Genomic DNA, 10,156 nt, shown 5'->3' with positions numbered 1-10,156 from the left:
GGATGAATGTGTGGATGATAGATGGATAGATGATGAATGGATGGATGGATGGATGGTTGGATGGACAATGGATGGGTGGATGGCTGAGGTGATGGATGGATGATGGATGGAGGGATGATGGATGGATGATGGATGGACAGATGAGGTGATGGAAGTATGGATGATGATAGATAGATGGGTGAATGATGAATGGATAGATGGATGACTGGGTGAATGGATGGATGGATGGATGGATAAATGGATGTATGGATGTATGGATGGATGGATGGCTGGATGGATGTATGTATGGATGGACAGATGGATGGTTGGATGGATGGATAAATAAATAACGTCAGATTCACTCATTTTATTTTAAGCTAATTTTTGCTCCATCATTTGCTCCGTCTGTTCCGTGTGTTGATGTGTCTGTAAGTTTTTGGTGATTTCTAACCCTCAAACATCAGCCAATCAGGGCAACGGTAAGTTTACAAACATCAAAATGTAAAAAAAAAAAAAAAAAGTAAAATTTTAACAAGTTTTCCTCAGTTATCATAAAGAAAAAAACTTTAATCCTGCATATTAACTCCTGGATGCTGTGTGCTCTATCTGCTGCAGTGTCCTCTAATCAGAACAATTTAGACTTTAAAACAGTAAAAACAGGATTTTAGACAATCTATTTATTCTAAACAACGGAGGAGACGATTAAAGCCTCTCCACATTTCTGTCCTCTTTTTGTAAAACCGATTGTTCAACACCCTTAAACCCAAAGATAAAGCACGTGAACGATTCAGCTTTCAAACAATTCTTATTTAGGCCGTTCTCACTGGCTAACGAGGCGTTCAGGACCACCGCTAATAACTAATTATTTCTGCTGCTTGGAGGACACACCCAGCTGAACACTCAGCTGAAACAGGAGCTCTTTAGCTGTGCGTTAGCTCAATAAGAAGCTGAGTGTGAACTCATCATTTATGTGTTCTTTATTGTTTTACTTTTTCATGCAAAGATCTGTAAAAATGACGTTTGTGTTGGAACTTCTTTCTTTACAGCGATTGTTATAAATCAGACGACATGTTGTGTTTGTTTCAGATTGCACACAACTACACCTTCCTGGATTACATCCTTGGAGGATGCCAGCTCATGTTTACGGTGAGGAAGACGTTGCATGTTTCTCTGCGTTCTTCCTCTTGCTCTGCCCTCGAAAACAGGAAAAACGTTCAGATTTCCTATTTTCGTTTCCCGCGGCTGCAGCGGGATCATTTCCATACAGAGAGGGGAACGTGTGAGGGGCAGTGAGTGAATGTAAACGAGTGCAGTACAGGAGCCCTGAAGTACTGTCAAATGATGAGTGTTAGGTTCGATCATTTGGTTAAAAAAATAAAATAAATAAGGAGAGACAATTTTTAACTGAAGGGAGGGGTGAGAAAAAGTGTCACGGTTTATTTTCGTCTCCTGCCAGCAGAAACTGATGTCACACCTTTTTGTGGAACTGTGTGAGTGATGGAGAATCCTCCTTTCCTGCAGCCCGACGCTCTCTCTCACGCTCAGTTTTATTTATTTAATAATCCTGGGTGAAGGCGAAGGTGATAAAACCTGAAGGAAATCTATAACAGCAACAAACACCTCTCACTTATCAGCAGCTGGAGCTTGAATGTAGCAGAACTTACTGGTGCAAACAAACGGAGGGATCTTTAGTACACGATGATGTAAAGCCACGGCTCAAAGCTGCACATCTCAAAGTTGAGTACAAGCCGTACGTCGAAGTCCCCATCTCTGAGGGATTTGAACAGGGAATGAGAGCAAACCTGGATGTTTTTGGTGCAATCTGTCCAGGTGGGTAGAAGTTAGACTGTGGAGAACATAGGGAGTTTTTCTCTTGTCCGAGGCGGCGCAGAGTGACAGATCCTGGAGAGTGAAGGGAGCCGTTTTATCCACCACCAGGAGCAATGGAGGAGCCACGGGGTGGATTAATCTTCAACCACCCCAATCAATGGAGGAAACTATACTTTTAAATAATATCAAAACTAAAAAGCACAGTTTCCTCAAATGGTTGGGGTGGCTGATGGTGGCTTGGATCTTGAAGTGGCAACCCAATTTCTGATAGTGATCTAAAATGTATTTATTCAAAATTTGCACGTAAGAAAGCAAATACTGTAATATTCATACTGATGGGGATGTAAAGGCATGGGCGTCAGAAGCATCTGTAATGTGTGTGTATGTGTGTGTGTGTGTGTGTGGGGGGGGGGACACTATAGTGTGTGTGTGCACGTGTGCACGCGCACCAGTGTACAAAAAAGCTAAATTTCATCTATATGTCCTTACTTTAATTCCATTTAAAGCATGTTTCTCACCAAGTTTGTGTAAATTCAGCTGTTTTAAAGACATTTCAACTTTAATGCACTTTAACACACAGCATCAGATCGGCACCATTTGTGTTTATAGAGAAATAAAAAACGTCACCACTAGACTTTTTTACTTGTGTTTAACATTACTCATCTAAATGATGTTTCTCACGAAGCTTGAGGACAATAAGGTGTGGGGTTTTGAAGACATTTCAACTTTAATGCACCTGAACACACAGCGTCTCTTACACCTGCAGCGTCTTACAGCGTCACAGTTACTGCTAAGCTAACATGCTACAGACTCGCTCCACTTCTCTCAAGCACCCTAACTATATGTATATGTTTATGAACAACTCCCTGGTCAACAAGTGCCCACACTAAGCTCGCTAAGCTGGTGAGCAACACAGAAGTGTCTCCACCTCCTCCACCTGTAAGCGTTTTCTGCCGAGGCAGGAGGAGACGCACAGAAACAACGCAGGCTGCAGGTTGCTGGAGAGTTGGAGGTAACCAGGAAAACCTGGAGTGGATTTTTAGTGGAGTATTCTCCTTCTAATCAAGTGGAATTAATTTGTTCACGAAGAAAGAAACTGCGCCGACTGAACTAATGTTTCATAGTAAAAGTGTGTGTGTGTGTGTGTGGGTCGTTCATTTGGGTCCAAATGAACTTTTTTTTATGTGGGGGGGACATGTCCCTTTCACATATAATGGTTGCGATGCCTATGTGTAAAAGTCATTCATTCAACGTTTATTTAGACAGGTAAATCCCATTGAGCCTCAAGGACTCATTTACAAGAGAGACCTGATAATACATGGATGTTTTTCACTTACTAATGTTAAATTAATGCGTGTGAGTTAGGGTTGTTTTGTCTGAACAAAGTGGAGCCTGACAAACTTCAAGGTCCTAAGCTGGAAAGCCCAGTTGTCTTGACCTCTCCTTTTCTGATAAGTGTATAAGTTGATTCTCCTTTATGTTGCCCGCGGGCAGACTTTGTGGTCCGGGCATCGAATAACATCTTGTATGACTGTTTCCAATTGCTGCTCTGCTTGCAAGGATTAAACCTGGGTTGTAAAGATCTTCTCGTTGTCCTATTTGTGACTCTTTGATTAATGAGTTATGATAGGATAATTAAATTATCCAACACATATGCTTCAGTTTAATAACGTGCTACATTTTATTAATCAGAGCATATAGGGATGGGCTGTCTCAGCTAACTTTTACATATTATGTTTTAAAACAAGAAATGTGTGAATCCACTTCTTGTGTGTGCAACACACAGCATCATTTGACTTTAAACCATTGCAAACAGATTCATTATGAATTTATAATTAGTCAGAAACCCATAAACTCCCAATACCTGCATGTTTTGTGCTCAGCTTGGAAGCTTTTGTCACCTTTGTGCTGAAAATGAGCCTTTACAGCACAGAGGATTGTTGTAGTTACCATGGTAGCACTTTGTGAATTTACATTTTTTTAAATATCACGCGGTGGACTTTAAGTAGGATGATGCCCCATGGCTGTATTTTTATGTTTACTCAATCTAAATGTAATATGTAATTGTTAAGCCGATGTGCAGGTCAGTGGCTATGACTGCATGCTCTGCAGCTCTCGTGCTGCTGAGAAAAACCAAACATTTTGTTTTTGGACCACTTTGAAAAGCACTTTTATCAAACCACCACCACTGATGATGCTCTGAATTTAAGACCAATCACTGTCTGTGTGTGAAGCATTTTGTGCCTCAGAAAGATATAGTTTCTCCCCCCGATTGAAACATCTTCGTCACCTGCTGCCACGAAAGATCAGCAATCATTTTACTGCCTGTTTGTAACCACCTGTTAGCGAAATATCTCATAAACCACTGGATGTTTTTTTTAATAAAAATCACATCTACAACTGGATGGATGGATGGATGGATGTATGGATGGATGGATGCATGGATGGATGGATGGATCAATCAATGGATGTTTGGAAGGATGGATGAACAGATGAACAGACAGATGGATGGATGGATGGATGGATGGATGGATGGATGGATGGATGGATGGATGGATGGATGGATGGATCAATGAATGTTTGGAAGGATGGATGAACAGATGAACAGACAGATGGATGGATGGGTGGATGTTGATAGTTGATGGCTGAACAGACGAACGGATGGGCGGACTGATGGATGGATAGGTGGATGTGTAGTTGGATGGATAGATGGATGAATGGATAGATGGATGGATGGATCAATGGATGTTTGGAAGGAAGTATGGGCAAATGAACAGACAGATGGATGGATGGACAAATGGAAAGATGGATGGAAGGATGGATCAATGGATGGATGGATGTATGGGTGGATGATGGATAGATGATGGCTGAACAGACGAACGGATGGACGGACTGATGGATGGATGGATGTGTAGTTGGATGGATAGTTGGATGGATGGGTGGATGCATGGATGGATAGATGGATTTTGGATGGATGGACAAATGGACAGACAGATGGATGGATGGATCAATGGATGTTTGGAAGGATGGATGGATTCATCCATCCATTACCTCTTTGAACCAACTTGATTCAAGATGGCTGCCACAGCTGGTTGAACTTATCAAACATATGGCTGCAGCTCTGTCAGTTTTACAGACACCGAGCTAAAATCTGTTTTGGTGGTAGCTGAGAGTCACCCCATCAGCTGGTCTGAGCACTAACAGATCGTGCAGGAGTTATGTTTTATGTTAATTTTTGTCAATGAAAAAACATCTCTTTAAATCATGGTAGCACAAACACGTTCTTTTCTCCATTTGCTTCACATGCAAACCTGCGTTCTTTAGCCAGCTTGCACCCAAATCCAGACCCCTGCAAACATTTAGTCTCATATTTCTACACTCTGAACCAGACTCACACGATAGGTTCAAAATTACTAAATTGGGTTTTCTGCACATGATCTCGTGGAGGCGCAGACGCCTTCTCATGCTCACACGCTAACACTGCAGATCAGTGCAGAAGGAGGTGCTCTGTGATGTTCAGTCAGATGTAGAGAAACTTTAATCCTAATCTCCAGGAGGGGAAATCCTCTCCTCCTCAGCGCTGTGGGAGATGGAGAAGAGCGCAACATTTCTCCGTTACTCGACACAAAAAGACAAACTGCGGTGACTAAGGCCTCATTTCAGCCGAATCAGGCTCATTTTTAAAGATTTAAATCGTTCAGGTCTCTGGAGACAAAATGAGCTAATGGAGTTCTGAGGCAGAGTTATAGAAAATATTCAACGACAGAAAAATAAAATCCAGAATTAAACGATAAATTTTCAGTGGAAGGATTAAATATATGGATATATAAATATATATATTTATGGCTATATACCTGGATTATTGAGCATGGACATTTTTGATTAAATATATGCAATAAATTGAAGAAATCATCAGCTTTTTTACTGATTCAGTATCAACTTTCATTGTTTAACAGCTGATAGAACCACACACAAAGTTAGTCAATTTTTTTATTAAAATTTTATTATCAATGTTATTATGATCATTGTTGCATACAATGACAATCATTACAGTGCAAAAAGAAATGCAAGAGAAAGAGAAAAAGAAAGAGATAAAAACAAACCACTCTGTTAAGAGACATTTGTACATATACTTTGTATAAGATCCATCCATCGATCCAACCATTATCTTTACCCGCTTCTTCCATTTTGGGTCACGGGGGTCGCCGGTGCCCATGTCCAGCAATCACTGTGTGAGCGGCGGGGTACACTGGACAGATCGCAAGTCCATATATAAGATCAGTTTGTAAAGTATGAGACTGAGCTCTTACAGAAGCTAAACTTAGCAAAACAGTAGCTAAATGCTAAAATTAACTAAACTGCTAAAATGAGTTAACACATAGCTAAAAGTTAAAGTCAATTTAACAGTAAGAAAAGCTAAAATCAGCTAAACATGAGCTAAAAGGGAAAACTAGCACAAAGATCAGCAGTGGTGGCCATCTTGGATTTTGACGTGGCAACCCAATTTCTGACAGTGATCTTTCTAACATCTTATGCAGCCTCAAGCCAAACTGGAAGTCAGTACATTGATCCCTCATTGCGGGGGTTACATTCCAGAGACCCCCACGGTAGGTGAAAATCTGTGAAGTAGCGGCGTTATATTTATTTTATTATATATATATATATATATATATATATATATATATATATATATATATCTAAGGTTTTATAAACTACACTCATTAACATTTCCCACTCTCTAATAAACACTTCAGTGTTTCCCCTACCGTTATACCAGCAGGGCGTCCCACCCTGTCAACAGAACCGAGCGCACCGCCTACTTATTTTTCAAGTTATCCAGCTCACAAGACAGAAGAATGGACGAATGGATGGAGGGTATTTCCAATTCCCCCATTTGCTCTGTGATGGGGGACAAAAAAGAATCAATGTAACGCCGCCCCCCCACCTCTATCACCCTAACCCTAACTCAACAGTCTGAGTGCTGGTGCTGTAACTTTTGTAGTTTAAATATCTGAATCTAAACACCAAGTACCACCAAAATCATGAATTGACTCTAAGCAAACTTCTGAACTCTGAAAGTCTGGAGGGACCGACAGTTTCTGGTTGTCTTCAGTTCACACAATCTCTGACCCCCCCCCCCCATCCATCTCTGACTGTTTAACTCCAAATGTGTCAGAGCGATCCGGGCAAATATTCAACAGGGAAACCAATAATGAAACTGCAGTGTGAATGTCTGCTGGTTGACAGTAGTGTGTCAGGATGGGCTCTGCCTGTCGAGGAACGAATCAGTAGTGAAATCTCCCGTAATCAGGTGTTGTTTGAGTTGTTTATCCTGTTTTATTCAATCTGCCCATGTATTGAAATGACTAACAGCCCTGACAGATGTCATCTGTCAGCAGAGAGGGCTCTGCAGAACGAGCACGGTGAGTTCATCCATCAAACGTTCGTTTGGTGACATGTATTTTCAGCCACACAAAGTAAAACAAAAACAACCGGAGACGAAGTTGAACACTAACATGGATGCTAGAAAGAAATTTCCTGCTTAACAGTGAAAACATTCATGAAGGGAAATTTAAAGACGTCCCTTTAAAATTAAGAAATATACTCTTTTTATTGCCATAATCAGTCAGCTGCTTGAACTGTCGAAAAGTGATATTGCTGTATTTTTATTAAAAATAAATTTCCTTACTTTGTTTTTGTCCTGGCTGCTGGAGGCACCAGCTCCTCCACCACCCTGAACGGAACCAGAACGTAAAGATAAAGGATGGTTCAATGTTTTTTTTTCATCCTACATGAGATAAAACAGATCCTCGTCATCAGTAATGAGAGCATTGCTTCTGTCCGTCTTGGTGAAGAAAGAGATTAGTCTAAAAACAAAGCTCTGGATTTACTGGTTTGTCTACATTCCAGCTCTCACCTGTAAGATTTGGTTCTCGAAAGAACCTGATCCTGGATACAAGCATCTCAAATGAACTTTGTTCGTAGGATGGCCGGGCTCAGCCTTAGAGACAGGAGGAGGAGCTCTGTCATCCGGAAGGGGCTTAAAGGAGAGCCCCCTGCTCCTTTGGATTGAATGGAGCCAGCTTAGGAGGTTCATCTGATCAGGATGCCTCTTGGACACCTTCATTTGGAGGTGTTTATGGCATGTCCCACTAGGAGGAGACCCCTAGTCAGACCCTGAACTCTCTGGAGGGATTTTGTATCCTCTCTGTTCTGGGAACACCTCCCAGGAGGAGCTGAAGTGTTTCTCTGCGGTCTGTGTTTGCTCTTGGACCTGTTGTCTCTACAACCCAACTTGGAGAAGTGGTAAATAATGGAAGATGGAGATGGATTGAAATGTGCTGTACAAATAACTGAGTCGACTCAACAGCTTACATAATCTTTTTTTTTTTTTTATTACTTGGAAGTATTTTTGTTTTTTGTATTGTTATCTGTTAAAAAGGATTTTAAGTGTCACAATAGGCTGGTATTGGTGAACCCAATAGTGCAGGCAGGCAAGGACTCAGGATGTATAAAATAAAGAATTTATTAACAAAACAAAAGAGCTGACAGGGCAGCAAAAACAAACGGATGAACAGGAGGTACTCACAGAACAGACAGGTGTGGACAGAAGACAATGCTAGGACAAGGACTAACACAGAGACACAGACTTGTATACAAGAAACACCAATTAGACCAAGTAAAGACACCTGTGAGGAATCACAGATGCCAGAGAAAAAGACAGAGGATGACACACGACACAAGATGAGGCTAGATACTAAAGAAACACAAACCCTATAAAAAGAAACAGAGGATCGGAGGAATGCAGCCATAAACACGACACCAGGGACAAAACCACAACTCCTACAGTAAGTTTGACTTTACTCATAGCTTAACAGTCGTAAGAACAGTTTAAAGATTATGGCATGTTGTCTAAGATCATTTAACATTTTGGTATTATTTCAAAGAACTAGCATAATGCTAAACTATGCATTTCTGTATGAATGAAAAATGGAAAAACAAATAATTTATTTATGTCACTTATTTGTTCAGGTAAAAATAAAGTCAACTAGCATTCCTTAAAGGAACACATATTGTCCTCAAGGTCTTAAATAAAGATCTCATACAATCAGTTAGGATTCAGAGGATGTCGGGAATGATTTTATTAAGATTTTTAACAAGTGACTCATAGATGGCAGCAGCAGGGCTTTTATTAACAAATATTACCTGTCTGCAAGAGCAAAATCTGAGTTAGTTTGTAAAAAGGCTCTTTTCTTGTGACATAACTCCAGCATCTTGAACATTTTTATATAAGAACCTGGGTCGAGTTAACCCAGGCAGAGGATCTGAGGAGGATTTTGCTCCAGTTTTGGTCACAGCTTCTCTGTAGCTCGGTATTTAGACATCTGGTGTGGAGCACAAACACTGTTTCTGGAAGCTGGACTTACTTTTGGCAAAAAACAAGTGGTATGCGCAGAAAACAATACCACACTTAAAAAAAAAAACGGCACGCTGATGTACTGAGGGATTTAAATAGCGAATGCTTGTGGTTTTAAGATGAGTGTTTTTCTTGACCTGAATTGGACAGAGAATGGAAGTAAACCTAAATGTTTTTGGTGCAATTCAGGTGGGTAGGATTTACACTGTGGAGAAGAGTATTTTTTTCTTGTTCGAGGCAGCACAGCATGACGAATATTGGCAAGCAAAGGAGCCACCAGGTTCAGAGGTGGAGCCGGGGGCTGGCCAGTCGTGGCCTTGTCCACCATTGATTGATCTTTGGCCACACCAATCATTTGAGGAAACTATACTTTTAAGCAATTTAAAAACTAGAAAGAATAGTTTCCTAAAATTAACAGTGGCTGGTTTACATGTATAAATGGTGGTGGCCATCTTAGATTTTGACTTGGCAACCCATTTTTCCAAAGGGACGGTTCTATTGCCTAGATGCAGCCATGCATTAAAATGGAAGCCGGTACCTCACTTATTTTTCAAGTCATCATGCTCACAAAACAGACGACATTTCCAAGCCTTTCTTCTTGCAGTTAAATCTGTCTTGACTCTCAGCTCCTGTCACACCAGATTTTATCTCAGTAACTGGCTAACTGACTGAACTGTTGCCATATTTTTGTTAATGAGTTGTAGACAGACATCCAGTGATTCCTTTTAGAAGTTTGTTAAATACTAACTCATGCTTCATGACATATACATGTCCTTCTCAAAAAATTAGCATATTGTGATAAAGGTCATTATTTTCCATAATGTAATGATAAAAATGAAACTTTCATATATTTCAGATTCATTGCACACCAACTGAAATATTTCAGGTCTTTAATTGTTTTAATACTGATGATTATGGCATACAGCTCAT

General features: G+C 40.4%; 2 protein-coding genes across 2 annotated transcripts in view; both read left to right on the top strand.

Moving 5' to 3' along the window:
- Positions 1-1,272, top strand: part of LOC119415964 (copine-2) — a 25,609-nt gene extending 24,337 nt beyond the window's left edge. The window contains exon 10 of the mRNA XM_037683133.1: positions 1,066-1,272. Within this exon, the coding sequence (XP_037539061.1) occupies positions 1,066-1,272 (207 nt within the window). The remainder of the gene's footprint in view (positions 1-1,065) is intronic.
- Positions 1,273-3,884: 2,612 nt separating this feature from the next.
- LOC119415963 (copine-2) overlaps positions 3,885-10,156 on the top strand; it is a 28,759-nt gene continuing 22,487 nt past the window's right edge. Inside the window, exon 1 of the mRNA XM_037683132.1 lies at positions 3,885-3,892. Coding sequence (XP_037539060.1) covers positions 3,885-3,892 — 8 coding nt within the window. The remainder of the gene's footprint in view (positions 3,893-10,156) is intronic.

This window comes from Nematolebias whitei, chromosome 10, assembly GCF_014905685.2.
Source record: "Nematolebias whitei isolate Nwh7 chromosome 10, NemWhi1, whole genome shotgun sequence".
Lineage (NCBI taxonomy): Eukaryota > Metazoa > Chordata > Actinopteri > Cyprinodontiformes > Rivulidae > Nematolebias > Nematolebias whitei.
The sequence above is the reverse complement of the archived record's forward strand: the minus strand, read 5'-3'. Positions and strand labels throughout refer to the sequence as shown.